Source organism: Schistocerca nitens, chromosome 10 (assembly GCF_023898315.1).
Source record: "Schistocerca nitens isolate TAMUIC-IGC-003100 chromosome 10, iqSchNite1.1, whole genome shotgun sequence".
NCBI classification, from domain to species: Eukaryota; Metazoa; Arthropoda; class Insecta; order Orthoptera; family Acrididae; genus Schistocerca; species Schistocerca nitens.
In genome coordinates, this window is record NC_064623.1 from 101,104,982 (window position 1) to 101,132,087 (window position 27,106).

The 27,106-nt window shown below is 45.1% G+C and overlaps 1 protein-coding gene across 1 annotated transcript in view; it reads left to right on the forward strand.

The window, feature by feature from the left end:
- LOC126209912 (uncharacterized) overlaps nt 1–27,106 on the forward strand; it is a 333,249-nt gene that overhangs the window by 249,572 nt on the left and 56,571 nt on the right. Inside the window, exons 26-27 of the mRNA XM_049939032.1 lie at nt 16,197–16,423; nt 24,712–24,946. Of these exons, the coding sequence (XP_049794989.1) occupies nt 16,197–16,423; nt 24,712–24,946 (462 nt within the window). The remainder of the gene's footprint in view (nt 1–16,196; nt 16,424–24,711; nt 24,947–27,106) is intronic.

Consider the following 27,106-nt stretch of genomic DNA (forward strand, 5'->3'; position numbering starts at 1 on the left):
AACATCGTGCAGCCCGCCTCCAGTGGTGTCGCGACAGGCGTGAATGGAGGGACGAATGGAGACGTGTCGTCTTCAGCGATGAGAGTCGCTTCTGCCTTGGTGCCAATGATGGTCGTATGCGTGTTTGGCGCCGTGCAGGTGAGCGCCACAATCAGGACTGCATACGACCGAGGCACACAGGGCCAACACCCGGCATCATGGTGTGGGGAGCGATCTCCTACACTGGCCGTACACCACTGGTGATCGTCGAGGGGACACTGAATAGTGCACGGTACATCCAAACCGTCATCGAACCCATCGTTCTACCATTCCTAGACCGGCAAGGGAACTTGCTGTTCCAACAGGACAATGCACGTCCGCATGTATCCCGTGCCACCCAACGTGCTCTAGAAGGTGTAAGTCAACTACCCTGGCCAGCAAGATCTCCGGATCTGTCCCCCATTGAGCATGTTTGGGACTGGATGAAGCGTCGTCTCACGCGGTCTGCACGTCCAGCACGAACGCTGGTCCAACTGAGGCGCCAGGTGGAAATGGCATGGCAAGCCGTTCCACAGGACTACATCCAGCATCTCTACGATCGTCTCCATGGGAGAATAGCAGCCTGCATTGCTGCGAAAGGTGGATATACACTGTACTAGTGGCGACATTGTGCATGCTCTGTTGCCTGTGTCTATGTGCCTGTGGTTCTGTCAGTGTGATCATGTGATGTATCTGACCCCAGGAATGTGTCAATAAAGTTTCCCCTTCCTGGGACAATGAATTCACGGTGTTCTTATTTCAATTTCCAGGAGTGTAAATTATGATTTTCAGGTTTATGACTCAGCGGATTCTTCCACTCTGAAACCACTTGACCCTGTTCATCATTATGGGGTGCACTTGGCTATTGGTGCCGTTTGCACGAGTATCGTAGGCAGCCTCCTCACAGAAATGGGTATTGCCCCTTTACAAATACGATGGAGCCAACTCTTAGTTTTGAATGCAATCGCCATTCGACGATTCTCTGACCATCCCATGTATCCTGTCCTCTTTGCAAACGAGGGAGATCTCCCTCCTTGGGTGGGATTGCTGGTTGGAATGTGTGTCACTTCTCTCTGGAGGGGGGGGGGGGGGGGGGGGGGGGTCTCCGTCTCCACTCCCTGGGAAGTGCACGGAGTATTTCTTCCCACATCCTGGGTGGTGCCTTGACCAGATTGGGACTGACTTCTTCCAGGGTCCTAAATTCTCTGTCACCTCTATGGTTTTCTTCTACACTGATGGTTCTAAAAAATAGATAAGATGGGTTACATTTTCATATCTCCCACTGGCATGGAACACAATATACTGCTGGTATCACGTAGTGTGTACACAGCAGAGCTGCTAGCCTTTAACATGGCACCCATTTTGTTACCCAAGCCACTCCCCGCAATGTTTTAATATGTACTGACTCAATTAGCCTACAGGCTACTCTCGTCACTCTTTGGACTGTGCCAACCATGACCTTCTCTCTGCCCTTGGTCGTGCCACCTGTTCAGTTGTCTTTCTCTAGGTCCCAAGTCTGGTGGGTATCCCAGAGAATGAAACGGCTGACTGCTGACTGGATAGAGGGGCAGATACAACCCCTCCCCCCCCCCCCCCCAATCCCATTTCATGATTCCAGGTGCAGATATGCGGATTCACATCAAATCTCTTTTTTTTTTTTCCTAAAAATGAAATGACATCTAGTGCGCCACTGCTCCCACAGGGGAAAATTCCCATCACGCCTCCCTCAGATTTAGAGGTAAGATAGCCCAGCAGATAGCTGTCAAAAACTGAACACTCATAAAGGATGAAAGCAGGAAGAAGGTGCACTGAACTGTGAAAAAAGAAGCAAAATCGAAAAAGTGAATGGTCCAAAGTCAAGAAGTGCAACGTCGAGCGAACATAAAAATGCGTGATTTCGTGTTTATGTGGTCATGGTGTTGGACTGCAACGGGGGAGATACGTGTTCAAATCTCTCTCGTGCCCACTGCAGTTTTTTCTCAAAATTTTGAACTGTCCGTCTAGTCATTTATGCCTGTTGGCTGAATTCAGATTTGTGTCTGTGTCGTGTTTGAACGTCTGTTTACAATAGCGAGGTGCCTGGAAGGGATATCCAGAAGATAGGTACCCTCTATTTGTTCTACTTAAGTATCACATGTTATGAGTCTTGGGTTCCGTTTTGGAAGTTTTGACCCTTGAATTTCTTTATTGTAACGTAGTTCACAACCGTTCGATTGTTGTTTTCATGAGGCATCTCGCCTGTTATCGCTGTTCATAACATTTCATTGCGACGGTAATATATTCTTACCACATGACTCATATTCTATAACTGTTACTTATTTTTCGTGTCCGGAACTAGACTTCAAACTTCCAAAAATCAGCAGCCAATATGGCCCTGTCATTTGCCTCCCATAAGTCATTCATTGTGCAGGGTTGGTCTAAATATGGACAGATAAGCAGGTGTTGAGGATCCTGGACAGAGCCACACAGTGTTCTCAGTCTCTCTTAGGAAACCCCATTGCTGCAGGTTTGTCTTGCACTTTGGAACTTCTACCCTCATACGGTTTAGGGTTCTCCAGACTGTGTATGGTAGGTCTCCACCAGGCGCCAGTTCTTCTTTTACATCTTTATGGGGGTTTCTCAGGTCGATTTCCCACCTTTTCAAACGATTCTCTGCAGCCGACCCTTCCAGGGCTCGGGTACGTGACAGGATACTCTTCCTCGAACAAACCCGTCGGTCAGCAGGCTAGTGTCCATATAAAGGGTGACGCATGTCCTTTTCTTCCTTGGTTTTTTCGGCTTCGGCAGCGATGTCACGTCGTTGTTGGGCAGTGCGATCCCCATGATTAAGTACATCTTGTGTACTGGGGTTGGCCTCAAGCATCCGGTAACAATCCGTGCCATTTCGTTCACCGCGACATCAACTTTTCTCGCGTGTGTTGATGCAGACCATACTGGAGCGGCGTATTCCGCGACTGACACACTGAGCGCAAGGGCTGAAGTTGTCAGGACTTTTGGATTTGCACCCCAGGATCCGCTGGTTTCCTGATGATGTTGTTTCTAGTTGACTTTTTCCCTTGTGGCATTACAATGATGTTTATAGGTCAGTGTGCGATCCAACGTGACACCAAGATATTTGGGCGTTTTACAATGCTCGAGACGTTCACCTCTCCATATTACGTTTAATTCGCGATTTGGTTCCCTGTTCTTTAGATGGAATGCACAGACCTGCGTCTTGGAAGGGTTCGGCCTTAAGTGGTTTGCCTCATAATACTGGGAGAGAGCTTCCAAGGTACTGGTTAATTTCTCCTCTACATTCATAAAATTTGTTAGCTTGGGCTGCAACTGCAGTGTCAGCGGCATACATAAATTGGCGCGTGATGTTTGGCACTGGTTGGTCATTTGATCGCTGGGGCGAGGACGCTTCCCTGAGGTAGGCCATTCCTCTGATTTCTCCACCTGCTCTTCTTGCCCTGGAGACAGACGTAAAATCTCCTATTATGCAGGAAAGTACCCATCAGTGATGTTAAATGGTAATCTCTTCTCACATTATATACTTTTGTAAGGAGCCTCCGATGGTTTACAGTATCATATGCAGCTAAAAGGTCTATGAATGCCACTCCCGTGATCTCTTTCCTCTCAAACCCATCCTCGAAATGTTGGGTCGGGTTCAGGACTCGACCGCAGCACGGTTTGCCTGGTCGGAAACCTGCCTGCTGTGGGATGATCTGTTGTTCCAAGACGCTTTCTATGCGACATCAGGCGTTACAAGATCTTAAAACAGTGACATAAAAGAGACACAGGTCGGAAGTTTTTTGGATCATCAGAGTCCCTTCCTGGTTTCAGAAGTGCAACCACTCGGGCTTTCCTCCACATCTTTGGGATATGGAGCCTTTCTACACATGCGTTTATCAAATCTAGCAGCCACTGTAGGGTATTACTGTCAAAGAATGAGATTTTCACTCTGCAGCGGAGTGTGCGCTGATATGAAACTTCCTGGCAGATTAAAACTGTGTGCCAGACCGAGACTCGAAAGGCAAAGGTCCCGAGTTCGAGTCTCGGTCGGGCACACAGTTTTAATCTGCCAGGAAGTTTCATTACTGTCAAAGTTTTTAATTTGCTCGACTCTAAGTTCATCGATACCAGGAGCTCTGTTAATCTTCAAGCTGGAAATGGCTGCAGTAAGTTCTGACATTGTAAATGGTGTCTTGAGGTGCCGGATCACGTGCTAATGGTTCCCTGTACTTTCTGCCGTGGGTTTTGCCATTCATAAGGAGTGCAGTGGCGACTTTATCTGCCGTGACGTTAGTAAATTTATCATTTGACTTTGTGGCCTCACCGTTAAGGTTCTTTAACAGTTTCACTTTCATGTCGAGGTTCTCCACGAGGTCACACCATTTGGCTTTGCGGTTCTCAGCTATGACTGACATGAGTTAATCGCCTGCTAGAAGTGTCTCATCATCAAATGGGTCGTTATCGAAGAGCTTCTGGTATCTTTCCAGTAGTGGCTTTGCGTCCTCAGACAGTCCCGTAATGTACTGCGTTCTGCATCCTCGCGGTATTGTTTTCCTAGACACCTTCTGGACGAGTTTGACAAAAGAGTCGTACATCTCAGGTTGTGGGGGGATTTTTGTTATTTCTACATCAATGAGCTCTCTAAATTTCTTCCAATTGACCTTTTTAAAATTGAACCTTCTTTTGAAAGGAACTTGTTCAGGCTTAACAACTGCATTGACCGATGTTGCGTATGGGGAATTGGCTCCCCAGTCAGTTTTCCACATTGGCCAGCGAGTTTCTTGCTAACAAAGATATTATCGGGATTGTACCCTTTCTTCCATCTGCCACTATTAAAGGAGCTTGGCAGTTTCGGGTCATGTATGAGCAGTAGATCGTGTACCTCAGCCCAGGTCTCTAGTTCCACTCCGCTGCTGTTAGTTTCTTTATAGCCTCATGTAGGGCTCTGACACTTGAAATCGCCCAACACAAAATTAAAGTCTTGGTAACTGAAATTTCCAGGCACAGTGAAGACGAAATCTGATTCTGGGGGTTTGTACACAGAGGTAACGCTATACTGTGGAGTTTGAACGGTTAATATCTCAATGTCTTGCCTGTCAGTCAGTGATGCAGAGGTGACTCTAATTCCTGGCCTGGCGAAGATGGCACTACCGTACCGTTCATGTGGTCTCTCCAAGGTCAACTTCATTCCATCTACACTCCTGGAAATGGAAAAAAGAACACATTGACACCGGTGTGTCAGACCCATCATACTTGCTCCGGACACTGCGAGAGGGCTGTACAAGCAATGATCACACGCACGGCACAGCGGACACACCAGGAACCGCGGTGTTGGCCGTCGAATGGCGCTAGCTGCGCAGCATTTGTGCACCGCCGCCGTCAGTCAGCCAGTTTGCCGTGGCATACGGAGCTCCATCGCAGTCTTTAACACTGGTAGCATACCGCGACAGCGTGGACGTGAACCGTATGTGCAGTTGACGGACTTTGAGCGAGGGCGTATAGTGGGCATGCGGGAGGCCGGGTGGACGTACCGCCGAATTGCTCAACACGTGGGGCGTGAGGTCTCCACAGTACATCGATGTTGTCGCCAGTGGTCGGCGGAAGGTGCACGTGCCCGTCGACCTGGGACCGGACCGCAGCGACGCACGGATGCACGCCAAGACCGTAGGATCCTACGCAGTGCCGTAGGGGACCGCACCGCCACTTCCCAGCAAATTAGGGACACTGTTGCTCCTGGGGTATCGGCGAGGACCATTCGCAACCGTCTCCATGAAGCTGGGCTACGGTCCCGCACACCGTTAGGCCGTCTTCCGCTCACGCCCCAACATCGTGCAGCCCGCCTCCAGTGGTGTCGCGACAGGCGTGAATGGAGGGACGAATGGAGACGTGTCGTCTTCAGCGATGAGAGTCGCTTCTGCCTTGGTGCCAATGATGGTCGTATGCGTGTTTGGCGCCGTGCAGGTGAGCGCCACAATCAGGACTGCATACGACCGAGGCACACAGGGCCAACACCCGGCATCATGGTGTGGGGAGCGATCTCCTACACTGGCCGTACACCACTGGTGATCGTCGAGGGGACACTGAATAGTGCACGGTACATCCAAACCGTCATCGAACCCATCGTTCTACCATTCCTAGACCGGCAAGGGAACTTGCTGTTCCAACAGGACAATGCACGTCCGCATGTATCCCGTGCCACCCAACGTGCTCTAGAAGGTGTAAGTCAACTACCCTGGCCAGCAAGATCTCCGGATCTGTCCCCCATTGAGCATGTTTGGGACTGGATGAAGCGTCGTCTCACGCGGTCTGCACGTCCAGCACGAACGCTGGTCCAACTGAGGCGCCAGGTGGAAATGGCATGGCAAGCCGTTCCACAGGACTACATCCAGCATCTCTACGATCGTCTCCATGGGAGAATAGCAGCCTGCATTGCTGCGAAAGGTGGATATACACTGTACTAGTGCCGACATTGTGCATGCTCTGTTGCCTGTGTCTATGTGCCTGTGGTTCTGTCAGTGTGATCATGTGATGTATCTGACCCCAGGAATGTGTCAATAAAGTTTCCCCTTCCTGGGACAATGAATTCACGGTGTTCTTATTTCAATTTCCAGGAGTGTAGATAAGACACGAGTGAGATATGAACACAATCATAAGTCTCCCGCTTTGCAGTCCATCGTCGTGGCCACACAACAGCAACAACAACAACGGATTCGTGAAATTCGCTCGATGTTGCACATCTTATGCTTGGACCATTTACTGTTTCTATTTTGTTTCTTTTTTCACAGTTCAGTACACCTTCCTGTTTTCGTGTTTAATCTGGGTCATCTTGCCAGAATATCTGACGGATGGGCAATGGGGATTTTCCCTCGTCAGTAATAAACTCTGCACAATCAGGGAGACTACTGCAGTTTGGCGCTCTTCCTTCCGCTCCTTTTGAAAGGAGTCCACTATCTTATGCCGCCTACGCTCACCCATTGTTCTTCTGTTGCGTAACAAACAGCGCCCAGAATGGCTTTGCGGAGCCGGACTGACAGTATCTCATATATTGGTGGAATGTCCCCTTCTTTTGACCCTTCGTACTAAGTATAGCCTTCCAAATTCCTTGTCTTTAATATTCGCAGACGAGTCACGGATGGCTGAACTGGTCCCCAGTTTCCTTCGTAAAAGTGGTTTTTTATTTTCCAGTGTTAAGGCATTGCTTTCTCCTGGAGCAGGGGCAGGGTGGTTACGGTTGCGGCCTCTCTTCGTGTTTTATGGGTCTGGGAACCATGACTGCTCCCCCGTGCAAAGACCGCTCTTTCATCCCTGTGTTTTTCCAGTTTTTACATTTGACCTACCCTTTTATGCCTTCTGCTATATGTGTTTTTAACTTCCTCGCTTTCTGGTTTGACGCCTCTGACTGGATCCGCCCACTTTTCGCGGACGCCTCTATTTTACTCACGTAACTTTCGAATTGTGAGACTGGTGACCTCGCTGTTTAGTCCCATTAGTCCCATAACCCCCCTCAACCAATCAATCATTCACTTCCTCCTCCCCACCCCCACCCCCACCCCCACGCCCCCTCTGTATCAGTCTCCTCCTTGCCCGTCTCTGCCTGTTCATCTGCTCCTATCCCAGTCTCTTTCTATGTTACCAGCCGTACCCAGCATGAGGTTTGCTTGTTCTTATGGCCACAGTATTTGTTTCCAGGTAATAAGTTTGGTTGAAATCGATCTAGTGTTTTAGGAGGAGCTTTCTTTCCCTCAGCTTTGCCCCCGTACGCACAGGTCACATTTATTTCACAGAGTATTTTACGCTTATTTTTTACACATAGTTCACCTGTATCTCTAGCGAATTTCGCTATGCAATTTCGTTTTCACACATCTCAATGTTTGTGACGTCACATTTCCTGAATTGTCTCATACAGCGATATAATTCTGTATGACCATTCGGTGGCATATCTGCATAATGTCTGCGAAATGTTTCGGGAATAGCTTTAGGGATAAGGAAGTAATAAATTTAAACGTCATGCATATTGTGGCAGTTTTCACTCATCTCAGTGTTTGACGCCGTATCTTCTGAGTTACTTGCCATACAGTGATATAATTTTGCAGGTACATTCAGTGGTATATGTGAATACTATCTGCACAATGCGTCACGAATTAGTTAGCAGTCAGGTATTAATAAATTAAAACGTGATGATGCCCGATGCGACAGTTTTAGTGCACGAACAACGAAAATGGCGTACTAGATAACTCTTTTCCGTTCATCGTTTTGTGTGGATTGTTAGTTAGAAAACGTTCCGTAATGGTTTGAAATTGTGTGTAAAATTTGTTCCAAGTCACTAATTACTTTCATTCTCAAATGACGGATTAATAAAGTCTGGGTATTCGCACATCTTGTGCTATACTTCGTATTCACCCCATCCTCACCCCTTTGGTATATAGGCGGCTCTCATTTCCCAATTAATTCTTTCAGACAGTAAGTAATATGTGTACAAAGTTCAATTAAAAACGGGCGAGAGGTTGGAGGAGGGAATGTGGAACAATATGAGGTGCGATTATAAAGTGTCGGGACTGTTGTTGTAAAACATTTTGCCGCCCGCTGTGGCCGAGCGGTTCTAGACACTTCATTCCGAAACCGCACTGCTGCTACGGTCGTAGGCTCGAATCCTGCATCGGGCATGGATGTGTGTGATGTCCTTAGGTTAGTTACGTTTAAGTAGTTCTAAGTGTAGGGGACTGATGATCTAAGATGTTAAGTCCCCTAGTCCTTAGAGCCATTTGAACCATTTTTATTATTACGCTTACCATTTTTCCAGCAAAACAAAATAACAAATCTTACATAAACGAAGGCCACAGCCACACTGATTCATCTACACACACCAGAGATAAGGCTTCATGCTTCGCAGCTATTGATCGTCCATCTTTGGCGCCTGCGTACTCACTCTGTGACATCAGTCTCGTCATTTTATAACCACACGTGGTACATACATGATGTGGTACGAAAACTGATTTGCCGGCCGCGGTGGTCTCGCGGTTCTAGGCGCGCAGTCCGGAACCGTGGGACTGCTACGGTCGCAGGTTCGAATCCTGCCTCGGGCATGGATGTGTGTGATGTCCTTAGGTTAGTTAGGTTTAAGTAGTTCTAAGTTCTAGAGGACTGATAACCACAGCAGTTGAGTCCCATAGTGCTCAGAGCTATTTTTGAAAACTGATTTGATGAAGCTTTCCTTGCTACTCTAGCCTTTCCGTCTGTGAATAGCTACTGTAACTTACATCCATCTGAATCTGCTAACCATATTCATCTCGTGGTCTCCTCCTACGATTTTAACCCTCGACACGTCATTCGAATACTAAATTGGTGATCCATTTGTGTCTCACAATGGGTCCTATCAACCGATCATTCTTCTAGTCAGGTTGTGCCACAAATTTCTTTTCTCCCCAATTCTGTTCAGTACCTCCTTCTTAGTTACGTGATCTACCTATCTAATCTTCAGCATTCTTCTCTAGTACCACATTTCAAAAGCTTCTACTCTCTTCTTGTATAAACTGTTAATCACTTATGTTTCACTTCCATACATAGCTACACTCCATACAAATGCTTTCAGAAATGACTTCCTAAGACTTAAATATACACTGAAAAGCCAAAATATTAGCACCACTGCTGACGGCGACGTTGGATGCCGCCTGGTGGCGCTGCGGGCACGTGACAGAAGTATGTAAGGGGAGCAGACCCTGACGAGGGACTACTCTAGCGAAAGTACGGGTTACAGATCGGGAAATCCATTGAGGTGAACGGCTTTGACAAAGGACAGATTATTATTGCTTAGAACCTGTGAACGAGTATCCCGGAAACGGCGAAGATGGTCGAACACGTAGCTACTGCCATGAGCATCTACGGAAAGAGGTACGACAGTAATACTAACACTAGGCGCTAAATGGTTGAACGTGCATGACACCTCACAGAACATGGGGGTTCGGAGGCTTGTCTGCTCGGTAGGATAGATGGTCATCTGTGGAATCTCTGCCGAAAGAGAGCACACCGTCTATCGTACATTTTTGAACATGGAACTCCGCAGCAGAACGTGTTCATATGTTGACCGAACGACACCATCAGTTAAGATTGCAGTCGGCGCGGACCATCGGGATTCGTCCGTCGATCTGTGGAAAAGTGTCGGCTTTTCAGGTGAATCACATTTTTACTACACAAGGTCGATGATTGTCTCCGCAAACCCCACCGAAGTGAACGGCTGATAGAAACGTGCAGCACGCCACAGACGCAGGCTGGTGGCAGCAGTATTACGAGCTGCATTCAAGTTCTAAGGCCTCCGATTTTTTTTCTAATTAACTACTCACCCGAAATCGATGAAACTGGCGTTACTTCTCTACGTAATCGCCCTGCAGACGTACACATTTTTCACAACGCTGATGCCATGATTCCATGGCAGCGGCGAAGGTTTCTTTAGGAGTCTGTTTTGACCACTGGAAAATCGCTGAGGCAATAGCGGCACGGCTGGTGAATGTGCGGCCACGGAGAGTGTCTTTCATTGTTGGAAAAAGCCAAAAGTCACTAGGAGCCAGGTCAAGTGAGTAGGGAGCATGGGGAATTACTTCAAAGTTGTTATCACGAAGAAACTGTTGCGTAACGTTAGCTCGATGTGCGGATGCGTTGTCTCGGTGAAACAGCGCACGTTTTTGTTGCAGTGCAGGAAGGAATTTATTCTTCAAAACATTTTCGTACGATGCACCTGTTACCGTACTGCCCTTTGGAACGCAGTGGGTAAGGATTACGCCCTCGCTGTCCCAGAACATGAACACCATCATTTTTTCAGCACTGGCGGTTCCCCGAAATTTTTTTGGTGGCGGTGAATCTGTGTGCTTCCATTGAGCTGACTGGCGCTTTGTTTCTGGATTGAAAAATGGCATTCACGTCTCATCCATTGTCACAACCGACGAAAAGAAAGTCCCATTCATGCTGTCATTGCGCGTCAACATTGCTTGGCAACATGCCACACGGGCAGCCGTGTGGTCGTCCGTCAGCATTCGTGGCACTCACCTGGATGACACTTTTCACATTTTCAGGTCGTCATGCAGGATTGTCTGCACAGAACCCACAGAAATGCCAACTCTGGAGGCGATCTCTTCAACAGTCATTCGGCGATCCCCCAAAAAAATTCTCTCCACTTTCTCGATCATGTCGTCAGATCAGCCTGTGTGAGCACGAGGTTATTTCGGTTTGTTGTCACACGATGTTCTGCCTTCATTAAACTGTCGTACCCACGAACGCACTTTCGACACATCCATAACTCCATCACCACATGTCTCCTTCAACTGTCGATGAATTTCAATTGGTTTCACACCACGCAAATTCAGAAAACGAATGATTACACGCTGTTCAAGTAAGGAAAACGTCGCCATTTTAAGTATTTAAAACAGTTCTCATTCTCGCCGCTGGCGGTAAAATTCCATCTGCCGTACGGTGCTGCCATCTCCGGGACGTATTGACAATGAACGCGGCCTCATTTTAAAACAATGCGCATGTTTCTATCTCTTTCCAGTCCGGAGAAAAAAAATCGGAGGCCTTAGAACTTGAATGCACCTCGTATGTTATGGGAGACATTCTCATGCGCTTGCATGGGACCTATAGTAGTAATCGACGACGTGCTGACAGCTGTGAACCACGTGCATCCCTTCGTGTTTGATGTCTTCCCCGACGGCGCTGTCATCTTTCTGGAGTATAATTGTCCGTGTCTCGCAGTCAGTACCGTACAGCTGTTGTTTGAGCGGAGGATTATCATGAATTCAAGTTGTTTCGGCGACCAAATTCTCCTGATGTAAATCCTGTGGAACCCATTTGGGTCGCTATCGGGCACCATCGCCTCATACGTAAATCAGCGGCGCGCTTTTTATGCGAATTAAATGACCTGTGCGTAGACATCTAAAGCTTTCTACATCCACAAACCTGCCAACAAACTGTCGGGACTCTGATACGCAGAATCAGTGATGTATTTCGTTTCAAAGACGGACGATCAAGCTATTAAGCGGGTGGTCAAAATGTTTTGGCACATTAGTGTATATATTTTTTATTTTATTTATGAATTTGGCCAGCTATGGACCGCATACAACTTAAGACTTATGGTGTTTCTTTTTCTTCCGTTCTTCCCAGTACTTCTTTATTTTCTCGCCAACTGCTCGTCTCTGCTCATCTGTCCACCCTCTTGGGTCGAGGTTTTGGCGCATCTTCTTCATAGTTTGCGTTTTTTATAAGTAGCCTAAACTGATTCCTGTCACGTATTATTTCTTCTGTAACACCAATTTTGTTGGCGTCTTTCCTTACTGCTTCTATCCATCCTACAGTTTTTTTCAGCTTACTAGCCTAATTAAAAATTTTCTTTGTAATGCGCGTTTCTTCCATTCTTTTTAAATGTCCATAAAATTTTAGCCGTCTCTTCCTCATTGTATCTGTGATCTTTTCTGTATTTAGTGTATATAATATGTTAATAAATCTCTTTTCTTCTGAATCGCTTTTCTTTCCATTGGAAGTCTACATTTTGTATCGTCTCTAGTTCAGCCATCAAGAGTAATTTTTCTGCCCGAATAGCAAAAATTTTCTACCTCTTCAAGTCTCCCACTTCATCTGAGTCTCTTATAATCACCAGATTTAATTCGACAACATTCCATTATCATAGTTTCGGTTTTCTTTATGTTCATCTTACATCCTCCTTTCAAGACACTGTCCATTCCATTCAACTGCTCTTCCAAGTCCTTTACTGTCTCTGACATAATTACAGTGTCATCAGCAAACCCCAAAGTTTTCATTTCTTTTCCCTGATCTCTAAGTACTTCTCCAAACCAAATTTTTCTTCGGGTTCTTTCACTGCCTGCTCAGTGTAGAGATTGAATATCATCGGCGATAGGCTACAACCCCGTCTAACTCCCTCCTCAACCAGTGCTTCCTCTTCATGGTCCCTGGACTCTTACAACTGCCCTCTGGTTTCTGTACAAGCTGTAAATGGCCTTTCGCTCCTTTTATTCTACCCGTACAACCAGCAAAATGTCAAAGAGAGCATTCCAGTCAACATTTTCAAAAGCTTCCTGTAAGTCTACAAATGCTATAAACGTACAGGGATGGGTAAAATAATGTGAACAGTGGCAGTATTGGGATGGTTGTGTTTGACGGCGGCATCAGCCTCTGAATGAAAGACCTAACAGAATTCCAAAGAGGGCAGATTGTGGAGGCCCAATTACCTGGAGCATCATAACCAAGACATCCAACTTATTGAATGTTTCAAGAGCAACTGTTTCAACAGTTATGACAGCCTACACAAAACATAGAAAGACATCATCGTGTAAACGTAATAGTGGTCGCAGATCAAAACTAAATGACAGAGATCGTCGTACGAATTGCGTCACAACACCACAAAACTACGGCGGCTAAAGTGACTACTGAGCTCAATAGCCATTTTTGAGACCCCGTATCTATCGACACTGTCCGCCGAGAACTCCATAATGCAAATATTCATGGACGAGCTGCAATACCGAAACCATAAGTGACGACAACCAACGCAAAGAAGTGTAAAACATGGTGTCAGGAGAATAAATTCTGGACTGCTGATCAGTGTAAACACGTCAAATGGTCCGACAAATCAGCTTTTTTTGTTATTTCCAACATCGGGCCGGGTTTGCGTATGGAGAACGCGAAAAGAAGCCTACAGACCTGATTGTTAAGCCAACGATTATGTGAACATTTTAGGTGATCATGTGCATGCCATGATTCAAATGTTGTTCCCCAACAATGATGCCATATTTCAGGACGATAATGCACCCATTCACACGGCCAGGACAGTGCAATCGTGGTATGAGAAGCATGCAACTGCAGAGTCTTTCCTGGCCAGCACAGTTCCCTGACTTGAACATTGTCGAACCCTTGTGGATGGTACTGGAGCGCAGACTCCAGAGCAGATTTCCGCCTCCCTCGTCACTACAGGAGTTAGAGGGGGCTCTGATCGAAAAGTGGCATAACATTCCACTAGAGACTACACAATCATTATATGCCAGTATTGCAAGAAACATTGCAGCTGTATTGTGGTCAAATGTGGGTCCAACCTCTTATTAATAAACCATTCCCAAGTAAGTACTGGTGTTCACATTGTTTTGCCTATCCCCTGTAGGTTTGCCTTTCCTTAATCCTATCTTCTAAGAGAAGTTGTAGCGTCAGCACTTCATCATGTGTCCCTACATTTCTCCAGAATCCAAACTGATCTTCTCCGAAGTCGGCTTCACCAGTTTTTCAATTCTTCTATAGAGAACTAGTGGCACACATTTTTATAATGTTGAAACCTTCCCGTCTCCTCTATATCTCTTTTGTTACGCAACCTTCCCTTCTACAATAACCTATGAAACCTTCCCTTAGGATTTCTATCTCTTGCTTAATAACAACAAATGAAATCTTCCCTCTTTCTCAATAATAGTAAGTGCAATTTTCGCATACAAATTTAAATGCTGATTATTAAAAGTGATTTGCTGATTATTTCGACGAAACATAGAATGTGTCGTCATGGCCCGCAGTCGTTATCTGCAATAACCCAAAACTTTTCCTTACCTTTTTTTACTGTTACTGAATCGCCATCTGACTGCTACATCGAACTGCGACATGAATATACTTACTCCGGTTTACTATACTCTATTAGTTGCTGGTGGGCTGTTATAATAAGTGGCTAATCAGTAATGCAACATTGCTGGCAAAAATTAATTATATTCTGAAAACGTTTCTTCAAATATTTACGGCTGGTAATGAAATGATTTTGCAAACGTTCAAATGGGACTTTTTACAATAATCTTACAACTAGCATTGCGCAAACATACCTTCAACAGTCTTGAGTTTCTAAAGAATCAATAGTATTAGTTCCTCTTATGATGTCTCTGCACATCCGTTTATAATCTCTTGTAAATCATAGCTGGTGGCTGGCAGGCACACCGCTCCTCTCAACCTCTCGCTTCAGACCTGCTACCGACTCGCTTCACATCTCGCTTACTACTGACTTCCTTCGAATGCTAAAGTGCGGTCTCTCCCGCCAACAATGCTTTCTGGTGCAGACAATCCCTGCTACCATTACAAAATGTATCAATGCGCGGTCTTTCCCGCTCTTTTCATAAAATGTATCCATACGCGGTCTCTCCCGTCCTTTTTAAAATTATATCTCCCGCCAACAATACTTCGTTGCAGACATTCCCTGCTGCCACAATTATTTCCAAGGTGACAAATATTAATTATTCCTACTTATTCTCGAATCAGAAACATACAAATTTACAGTAACCATACACATCAATATATATATATATATAAGTACTGGGCACATGTAATACAATTATATATATATATATATATATATATATATATATATATATATATATATATATATATAATTGTATTACATGTGCCCAGTACTTTGCAACCCCCAAGGCGCTTGGAGTGGCTTGCAGGAGATCGATCTTCGTGCAGGATGTAGGGCACAAAAGGCGCTGGAGCATGTGGCTTGTGGTTTGTTCTTGTCCACAATCACAGGACGTATCTTCTGTTATGAAGCCCCATCTCTTCAGGTTGTCTCTGGATCGTCCAACTCCTGATCGTAATCTGTTTAAAGATTTCCACACCAGCCAGCTCTCGTTGTGTCCAGGTGGTAGTTCTTCAGCTTCTAGCGTCTGCAGATGAGGCGTCGACTTCTTCCATAACTCCAGCCTTGCCTTCTCTGGTGAAATCGTGAGCTTCTCGTTCTCAGGAACCTCTTTCGCGATCTCAGCCGTTGCTGTAGTGGATTATGTCTGTGCGGTGGATGGGCACTGTCCTGTTCCACTTTGTCTCTCCTTCTTGGCAGCCACTGTTCTGCGTATCCATGGTGGCGCTATTCCAGCCAGGCAGTAGAGCTTATCAGTTGGGGTAGGTTATCAACCTGCAGGTTTCGTTGCCTGGCATGAGATGACCTGTACCAGACTGGAGAAGCATATTCAGCAGTAGAAAATAGTTTGTGGATGTGATCCCCACTGTGTTCCCGCTAGTTTGCGAATTCCTACTTAATCCTATTAATAAAATATAAACATCTTTCATAAATTGTGGTTTGACAATAACCAATAGAAATATAGACGTCTTACAATGTGTACGGATTTTAGCAGTGTTGTGCAGTGGATGCTGCGTGCACTGTGCAGGGGCGCAGCAGTTCGACCAGTACGGCAAGATCTTCACGGTGAAGCTGCAGTACGTGTTCTACAAGGAGCGGCCGGGCGTTCGGCCGGGCCAGGTGACCAAGGCGGAGCGGCTGACCACGCGCATCAGCCAGTTCGCGCACCACGCCATCCAGGGCGACTACCAGGGCTGCAAGGAGTTCGGCAGCGACCTGCGCAAGCTGGGACTCCCCGTCGAGCACGCGCCGCAGGTGAGCCGAGGCTGACAGGCCGTCACCCCAGAGTCCAATAGTTCCACTGCGGACTAAAGCTCTGTATAGGGGAAGTACGGCCACCTTGCCAGTGTCCGCCATTTTGGGCCCACTCGCCGCTAGTGACACATCACGTATCACCAGCGGCGCAGTGGGCCCAAAATGGCGGCCACTAGCTAGTTGGCCGTACTTTCCCTATACAGAGCTTCAATGCGGACCATTCGCGAACACTGTTCACCCTGGCTATCAAAAGTAAAGGGTAAACGGAAATACAAAACATTCTAAGGGCTTACAATTAAAGCAGTACTATGAAACGAATACCCTTAGCTGCACACAGGTGTCGTTATACATCAACGGGAAGAGTTGAAAATGTGTGCCCCAACTGGGATTCGAACCCAGGATCTCCTGTTTATGTGGCAGATGCTCTATCCATCTTTTTTTTTTAATTCATTTTGTTCGATATTGTTCGTTGTGTTTGGTCTGGGTGGACGTCACAAGACATCCATTCCAGTTGATCGTGCCCGTCTCCCGGCTAGACTGATGTCGTGGGTTGATCCTGTTGCTCTCGTGTCGACCGCGAAGTCGCTACCCCTCACTATACGCCGCGGCCCACTGGACTCACGTGGCGACCTCATCTTGTGTCTCAGTGTGCGACTGACCAACCGATCGATCCAACCGCCAATGACCATTGCCTGAGCAACTGGAGCAGACTGGCGGCCTAACACGCAGACTCAGATGCAGGAACTAAGCCCCGACCGGGCGACCACACCGAGCGAGGTGGCACAGTGGCTAGCACGCTGGACTCGCATTCGGGAGGATGACGGTTCAATCCCGTGTCCGGCCATCCTGATTTAGGTTTTCCGTGATTTCCCTAAACTGCTCCAGGCAAATGCTGGGATGGTTCCTTTGAAAGGGCACGGCTGGCTTCCTTCCCCATCCCTAATCTGATGAGACTGATGACCTCGCTGTCTGGTCTCCTCCCCCAAACAATCCAATCCAATCCGGGCGACTACTCGCTGAGTTCTCTTACTGGTGGAGTGGAAAGACTCTCATTTTGTCGGCTTTAAAGGTTGATCCGAATGACAGACATACTAGCACTCTGAACGACAGACACACTCTAACTGCCTAACAAATGCGGACGAGAGACAGACTAGCCAGCTGGGGACGAGAGACTGACCCAGACTGACTTCCTGGTGAGCTCATAGCGCCCCTTAAATGCACGTGAACAGGCAGCCTTTCCCCTTTCCCACCAGAGGGAGACACCAAAGCCGCGATTGCCACAGCGGCGCCACCGCCAGAAACAGAGGGCGACTGCTTCACACTACGCGCTGGGGCGCGGTCTTCAAAACAGCAATTTTTAACACAGCTCAAGACTGAAAAGATAGCAAGTGTGACAGAAAATTAATGGGCATTATTGCTTCGTCATCAACATCAACTACTACTTTGCCCACTTCTGTTTATATGCTGAAGTCAATCATCAGACTCTTCTACCTAACTCAAAACAAGATTGCTGTCTGTAATGCCCACAGTTGAGAGAATTCTTAAGCTTCATATTCCTTTAAAGCAATTTTATTTTTTCAGTAGTTCTATCAGTGAAATGTACTTCATGCTTCTGTGGTCAAACTTGGCTTTGTTTGAAAAAATACAAAAAGCATGGACAAGAAAGTCTCGATAATTGAAATAAGAGATATATTAATCGACACTGATAGATGTCTGAATGAAGGGAAGACTGCCAATTTTATCGGCGTGCAAACCAAGATGAATCTGAATAAATTAAAGACTCTGAATCCTAATCAAGAAATAATTAATTTGATTTCGAAATTTGAGGAAGAGACAATGGCTTTCTATATCATAGCATTTGATTACTTAGAGAAATGTGCTTTCTTTTAGTAGATATCAGGCATTTAATTGGATGACGCTATCTGAAACTCCAGATTGGGTGATGATTGAAAACACTATTACATACCTGACAAAAGTAGAGTCAAAATTTCAGGCGACAGCTGTTTTCAGGAATGTATGTATCTGAAGAGCTTTTTAGAAATGAAGCGTGACTCGGGGAAGAATGGCAATGTGGCGTGCGTACTGTAAGACCTTTGGTACACACACCATCAGATTATTTGACTTGTCGCTCTAACGAAGTAGGCGAGTGTCAGCAATATGTCTCGTGGTCTTACCGTGGCGTGTTTATCTTCTGCTGTTAGGTCAGACGATAGAAATGCCACTTGCACGCTTAGAGTAGCAGATTGACAGTGACCAACTTTAAACAGAACTTCATTAATTTTCACACACATTTATTAAAATAATAAAAAGCGTAGACCTTACCTAACTTGATTCTGGATGCTGTTTACAATTGACAATCTGAAGTTCCTAGAACCGCAGGGTCACCACGTCCGGCAGGCTGTAATCGCCAATTAGGGTTACAGATGCTTTTTTTTTTACGTTGAAACATTCTTGGTATAAACTTTTTTCTACAACATAAATTGCCGGCATACTTTATAATCGTAAAACACACAGTTAACCGGAGGTAATTAAATACATTAACGGCTGTCAGTGCGATAGGCGGCAGTTTGCAAGGCCACAGGCGCTGATCAGCTACACGCGACATTCATGTAACTTCCCAGCCCGCAGCCATTAACGGTGCGCGCGCATCCCATTGCAAGGTTCTTTCCCTTCTCTCGCTTCCGCCACAGAGAAATTAGGGGGACAGTGCAGCTGTTGCAGGCAGTTGGGAATCATGCAGTTCCTACGATTCCCTAGCTCTTTTAAAGACACGAGTGTTTTTCTATTCTTTAGCGCGCTACAGTGCTGAAAGTACTTTAGATGTAAACGAGGGTAAATATTTTAGTGTTTCATAGTGTATTCGGGCATGTTATTATTTATTCATTATAGTTTTAGTGGTTTCCTATTTTTTCTGTGTAAGTGTGAAGTTGGGTTGCTGAACCAATGTGTACGAAGTAGCGGGCTTCTCGAAAGATACAAACGTAGAAGATTGTAAATGTGGGCAGGAAAGTCTCTGGAAAATCCGTTTGGGGAAATTTGTTTTGAGGGAAAAGCAACTGGTCAAACAGGGACTACCTACACCAAATATTAAATATAGCAACTAAAAATTGTCAGACTTTTTCAAGAATCTTGGTGCTTCTCTTACAGACGGTTATGTGGCTGTAAAGAGACAAAAAAATTGTAGTTGGTCACGTGTTTTATTTTCTTGCTATGTGTTGTGGACAAAGAATGGCGTGAATGACATGTGCACGAAAATTCATTGGACCATATTACATCTGTATGAACACTCGTTAAATTTGGCATTAGAAGGATACATTTTTGTTTCAACAATGTCTTCATATCAAATGTTCAGAAGTAGTATCTTCTAAATACACAGTCGGTTTGTTGGCACTTCAAAAACGATTGTTCAAGTCCAGAAACGACGTCATTCTGCGACTCTGTGGTCGAAGTTTTCGATCATAAGGATCACAAAATTGACCTCAAATATAAATAAACCTGTGTGCACCGGAACTTTTAATATCATCTTGATCATGTAGATAAAATAACAAGTATTTTTCAAGTATTCGGTATCGCTCAGTAGGCCTGACCTTGACGAGGTTGGGCTTGCACTTTCATAGACGGTATAAGGCATTGTTCAGTGTAAGGCGGGGTTTACACGGGCATGTTTACGTGCGCCAATTGACAAAAAATGACGTGCGCCAATGACCGTTCAGAGAGCGTGAAAATTTTCAGTCCAAGCAAGTGCAGTTCAGTTTTTCAATATGGCGCTAACTGAATTAATACGCGCGTTCATTCGATTCGTATCGTTAATTGCAATACAAAAAGTTACAGAACGCTTGAATTGGGAAAAAAGAAGACGCAGATATTGGGTTCTAAAGTGGGCTGCGAGGGGAAATATTTTAGGAGCGTCTAGAATGCTAATTAGGGAAAGGGAGGACGAAGCTTCCATTGAAAGCCATTTTTGAATGAACAGACGCTACGGTCGCAGGTTCGAATCCTGTCTCGGGCATTGATGTGTGTGATGTCCTTAGGTTTGTTAGGTTTAAGTAGTTCTAAGTTCTAGGGGACTGATGACTTCAGATGTTAAGTCCCATGGTGCTCAGAGCCATTTTTTGAATGAACAGATGGAGTTTTGAATATTTACCGAAAATCGTAGGCACTTATATTCAGAGATCCCCCTGATGCGGGATGCTTACCAAACGGTTCTTGGCTTCTCTTGCTGCTACAGTGTTCTTCATAGCGACCAGCAGTAGAAAATGACGGCAATGTTGGCTTATAAATTGCGCTAACTGAAGATCCGCTCCTCACTGAATTCTTAACTTCGTTGTTGTCTGTCATGTATGCATTTCGTCAATTTCGGATTTTGGCATTTACTCCACTTTCATCAATATATGTCAACTATCGAACGGACAAAATCAGACTGTATACCATTCGGCAAGAAGAGCCGTCTTCCAAAGAAGCGGTAGGGGGTAGCCAACTTACGGAAGTAAATAATAGCCCCAGCTACAACTTACATTTCTATGTGCGCCAGTTGCGATGGAAATGGAATCATCGTATGGCATTTTTGGTCGGGAGGCCCCATTCGGGAGAGTTCGGCCGCCGTATTGCAAGTACTTTTTAGGTGACGTCACATCGGGGACTTGTGAGTCAATGATGATGGACACACACAACACTCAGTCCCCTGCCGGGAATCGAACCCGGGCCCCCTGCGTGGTAGGCGATAACGCTACAGCTACGATACGGAGGCGGACGCCAGTTGGGATGAGGTGCGACTTTGCGTGTTCGCACGCGCATCTGTACGTGCGTAGGTCAACTTGTGCCAGCGATACGTGCGCGTCTACACCCTGCTTAATATTAAGGTGTGATGCGACACAGTACCGGATGATCGTAAACCATAACATAGTAATGATAACGACAATAATTACAACACAATGCCAAATGAATAATAATAATAATAATAATAATAATAATAATAATCTTATAATAAATGAAAAGCGCTAGTTTGCTTTGGTTGTACCTGTAGAACGAAAGCAAGCTAGTGCTTTTCATTTATTATAATGTTGTTCTTTAACCAACGGAAGATTCACTCAGCATGTTAATATTGTTACTTTTAACGATTTTTAGAACCGTTTGCAGTTACTGATTTTTCGATATTAGATGAATCATGGGACATTACAAAAGCCTGGTGTTGTTTTTTAATATGTATGTAGAGTTGCGTTCTGTACGGCAATTAGTGTGCTTTAATTGTGTGTTCATGTGCAGTTCATTAAACTGTAGGATTTGTAGGCACATACACATAGTTACACGTCAAATGACGCAACACGCACTAAAGTGACAACACAGTTTATCACGGGCAAGTTACACAGTCTTTTTATGGAAATATTATTTGAAGGTTTAATGCCCGCAATATGAAACACTTAAAGAGCGGTACCGTCCCAGGTTCTTTTTGCATTGCAATTTTATTGAAATTAATATTACGTTAATGTTATGGGTTCTCGTAGAGAAATACTATTATGTGACGCATTTATCATTGCGGAGTAAGATAATTTATGTGAATGTACGTATCTGAGATTAGATAGTTGTTATGCGGCAACCGCAAGAATTTAATGAAAACTGCTATTAATCTTTGCAATAAATTGAGACTTAAGTTAAATAATTAAATAATATAATTAATCTTTGCAAATAAATTAAAATGAGACTAAAGTTAAATCATATAATCAAAATGCAATCTTCGTTAGTTATTGCCGCGGCTCTGTGATGTTTAATATTGGCAATATTCAAGTAAGACGTTGCGGCCGTGCAAATGGCCGACAACAATCGTTGTAGGCTTGCACTGTATTGCAGTTTCTGTTATTCTGAAAAAAAGTCATTACTTTTCTGCAATGTAGGGACACGTACAAATTTTAAGACCAAGTAAACACACACATTCAACCAAAATGCAGTGTAAGTACGTCTTTCCTCATCCAAGACCAAATTAATTAGGCCTACATAAAATCATTGCACTGTTGCAGAGCTGATAATATTTTTAACGTAGAACAAATGCTGGTATACATAACAAACCGATATTGTTTTATAAATTATAGAGCGCAGCAATCAGTTGTCATTTTTTTGCAGGTTTTCTTACGCAAATCTAGATTTCGGCTAGTGCCTAGCCATTATCAATGCACTATTTTCTAATCTCGATGCATTCAAAGAACTGTGAGTGACACCCGAACAACAGGCTACTAACATGCATTGATATTACCAAATAGTACGTTGATAATGGCTAGGCACTAGCCGAAATCTAGATTTGCGTAATAAAAGCTGCAAAAAAAGGACAACTGGTTGCTGCGCTGTACAATTTATAAATCGCAGAACAGTCGCTGAGTGCACCCACTTTCCGAATGGAAGGTAACCTCATGAAACCCGATATTGTTTTTAAACACAGTTACGTTGAATGATAAACTTTTTTCTGAACGTTTCACGTACGCTGCGGCTGGGAAATGATGTGCAACAATGTGACCAACGCCGACCGAAGAGAATCGTTCAACGTTATAGAAGTGTAACCGTTCCGCAAATTGCTGCAGATTTCATTGCTGGGCCATCAAGTGTCAGCGTGCGAAACATTCAACGTCTCAATTCGTTATACTGTTCGTTATTCCGTATGAATAAGTATTGTTCTTCCCAGAGCAGCCAGTGCACTGGTTTTTGAACTGCCTCGGGAAGAGTGCATCATTGGTTTACTGACGGTTTTCATTGAATTCAAAAAATGTATTGATTGTAAAGTGGAATATTTTGAGAAACAATAAAACAGTTTCAGCTATTTTAAACTGAGGAGGAGGAGATTAGTGTTTAACGTCCCGTCGACAACGAGGTCATTAGAGACGGAGCGCAAGCTCGGGTGAGGGAAGGATGGAGAAGGAAATCGGCCGTGCCCTTTCAAAGGAACCATCCCGGCATTTGCCTGAAGCGATTTAGGGAAATCACGGAAAACCTAAATCAGGATGGCCAGAGACGGGATTGAACCGTCGTCCTCCCGAATGCGAGTCCAGTGTTTTAAACTGACCCTAAGACTTATCTTAGAAGAAAGTTTAAGGAAAGGCAAACCTACGTTTCTAGCATTTGTAGACTTACAGAAAGCTTTTGACAATGTTGACTGGAATACTCTTTCAAATTCTGAAGGTGGGAGGGGTAAAATACCGGGAGCGAAAGGCTATTTACAATTTGTACAGAACCCAGATGGCAGTTATAAGAGTCGAGGGACATGAAAGGGAAGCAGCGGTTGGGAAGGGAGTGAGACAGGGTTGTAGCCTATCCCCGGTATTATTCAATCTGTATATTGAGCAAGCAGTAAAGGAAACAACACAAAAAATTTGGAGTAGGTATTAAAATCCATGGAGAAGAAATAAAACCTTTGAGGTTCGCCGATTACATTGTAATTCTGTCAGAGACAGCAAAGGACTTGGAAGAGCAGCTGAACGGAATGGACAGTGTCTTGAAAGGAGGGTATAAGATGAACATCAACAAAAGCAAAACGAGGATGATGGAATGTAGTCGAATTAAATCGGGCGATGCTGAGGGAATTAGATTAGGAAATGAGACACTTAAAGTAGTAAAGGAGTTTGGCTATTTGGGGAGCAAAGGAACTGATGATGGTCGAAGTAGAGAGGATATAAAATGTAGATTGGCAATGGCAAGGAAAGCATTTCTGAAGAAGAGAAATTTGTTAACATCGAGTATAGATTTAAGTGTCAGGAAGTCATTTCTGAAAGTATTTGTATGGAGTGTAGCCATGTATGGAAGTGAAACATGGACGATAAATAGTTTAGACAAGAAGAGAATAGAAGCTTTCGAAATGTGGTGCTACAGAATAATGCTGAAGATTAGATGGGTAGATCACATAACTAATGAGGCAGTACTGAATAGGATTGGGGAGAAGAGAAGTTTGTGGCACAACTTGACAAGAAGCAGGGACCGGTTGGTAGGACATGTTCTGAGGCATCAATGGATCACAAATTTAGCATTGGAGGGCAGCGTGGAGGGTAAAAATCGTAGAGGGTGACCAAGAGATGAATACACTAAGCAGATTCAGAAGGATGTAGGCTGCAGTAGGTACCGGGAGATGAAGGAGCCTGCGCAGGATAGAGTAGCATGGAGAGCTGCATCAAACCAGTCTCAGGACTGAAGATCACAACAACAGCTATTTTAAAGTAATCGTTGTATGATTCCCTAAAAATTTTCAGTGTTGCCCTCGTAATGGAAACCTCTCAGCAGGAAAGTGTACACCGTGCTCTCTCGCCTGCCGGCAGATATCGCAGCTATTCAAGATCGGCTGCCAGAACTACGAGGACATCAAGCAGTTCGGCGTGTGCGTGGAGGAGGCGCTGTTCCGGCTGTCGGCGCACCGCGACCGCGCGCTCAACTACAAGACGGAGGAGGTGCAGATCACCGCCGTCGACGAGCTGTACGTCGAGCAGGACGCGCACGGACACATCGACAAGCAGATCGCCCGCGTGCGACTCTTCTTCCTCGGCTTCCTCGCCGGTAACTCACTCACAGCAGTATTGCATTAATTCTGGACGCTTTGTAGGGATCTATGCATGTGCAACATGTCCTTAACTTTGCAGACAAGCTTCAGTAATTATTGTCATGAAAGTATCTTCGGGTTTGCTGCCGGATCCTAAAATCGACTCGATATTTCGGCGGTCCAACTGGTCGCCATCTTCAGGAAAATGCTGCTTCTGCTGATGAGTCCCGCTGAGAATTGACGCCAGGTTGCAGATCGACGTCCTATATAGGCCACCGTTCAGTACACGGCGCATGCGCCGCCCATCACGGTTTCTGCCTTCCAAAACAGGGAGGTGGCGCCGCCCTTAGTGAAACACTGCTAGCAACGATATATCGCAATCAAGGCCGCACCGAAGAACTTTCAGTTTTGATGCGAGATAATACAGGATTCCACGTTTTGCTAAGAGGAAACCCATTGTCTCTGTTGATTAAATTATCAGCAACCTAATTTCAATCGCCTCTTTATAGACACTGTTCCAAAAACCGGAAATGTTGGCAACCACAACAGTTTCTTCAAATTTCATTTTGTGTCCCTCATTTAGTCAGTGTTCTGCTACCGCGGATTTTTCCGGCTGTTGTAGCCTCGTATGACGGCGATGTTCCACACACCTGTCACGCACTGTGCGAATACAACGGCCAACGTGAGCTTTCCCACATTGACACGGAATTTTATACACCCCGGGTTTCGTAAGCCCCAAATCATCCTTCACAGAGCCGAGCAGAGCCCTAATCTTAGAAGGTGGACGGAACACACTCTTAATGTTAGAATTCCTTAAAATTCGTCCAATCTTAAACGATAATCCTCCAGCATAAGGAACAAAGGCCACAGATCTATGTTCCTCTTCGTACACCTCCGGAGAACGCTGGCCTATATAGGACGTCGATTTGCAACCTGGCGTCAGTTCTCAGCGGGACTCATCAGTAGCAGCAGCATTTTCCTGAAGATGGCGATCAGTTGAATCGCCGAAATATCGAGTCAAGTTGATTTTAGAATCCGGCAGCAAACCCGAAGAGACTTTCAAGACTTATTACGCCGGGAAAGCCTACGTAATCACTTCAGTAATTATTTGTCTGTGGGCATTTTTATGGCACCTGCCAGAAGAGTGAGGGTATCCCCATAAAGGAGTTCCTTGAGAGAGACACAGGGATTTTTGTAAGTCATGGTATACATAGAAGAGCCCATAGCAGGGAATCTGTCCATAGCCCTCCACGACATGTGAGAGCAGTCTGTAGGATTTGGTGCCAGTGTTCTAAAATACCATTATTTTGTGCTTGGTGAGCTGCTGTTCAGAAGTGCAGGGCATCGCATAAGTGACAGTGTTCAGTAAGTACTTACTCAAATTGTCTGCCTTGGGCTGTTGTTGTAGTGGCAGGACAACCAAAATGGGAAATGTATAGGTTGACAAATGATTTAGCAACAATGTACAAAATTCATGTCATCCAGACCCTGCACAGTATTGCCAATTGTTGAAAAAATATAACAATAGACCATTTGAATCAGGGAAGGGCCCAGCACTAAGTGGACGTTCTGAAAATGGCCCTTAGGAATGGAATAATGGCTGAATCATGGCTGTGCGTGCAGTGGTCCCACTGGCGGCAGTGCGTGCTTGCATCATAGATTTGCAGTTGGACGAATCCTGGGGTGTGAAAGCCGGTTTAGTTTATTGAAAATGGCTCATCTCATGGTGAGTGGTACCAGTGGATGAAGGCAGTTTTCAGAGACATTGCATAATACTCATTTAGAAGAGCTAGGCATGTTGCTGGGTTGAATGTGCAATCCCATTGTGTTGCCATGTATAAGTTTACATAACAGGACATCCTTTAGCTGCACTGTCACAAGTTTGTCAAAATCAGTATCTGTTGAGAGAGCATTTATCTGTGAAAGGGAATCTGCTGTGACATTGTCCACACCTTGTAGGTGTCAGATGTCTGTTGTGCATTGCGAGAAGAAGTCAAAAAGGAGAATGTGCCATGTGCAAGTCTTTTACACAGTTTAGAATAGAATCTGCTAGAGGACAGGAAATTCAAAAGTAAAATAAAAGCATTTCTTTGCTAAAGATCATCAATTTATAAAAATACTTTCTTGTTGTAAAAAGTATGCTCTAGCAAACAGTGGGGTAAAGTTACCAGGACAGG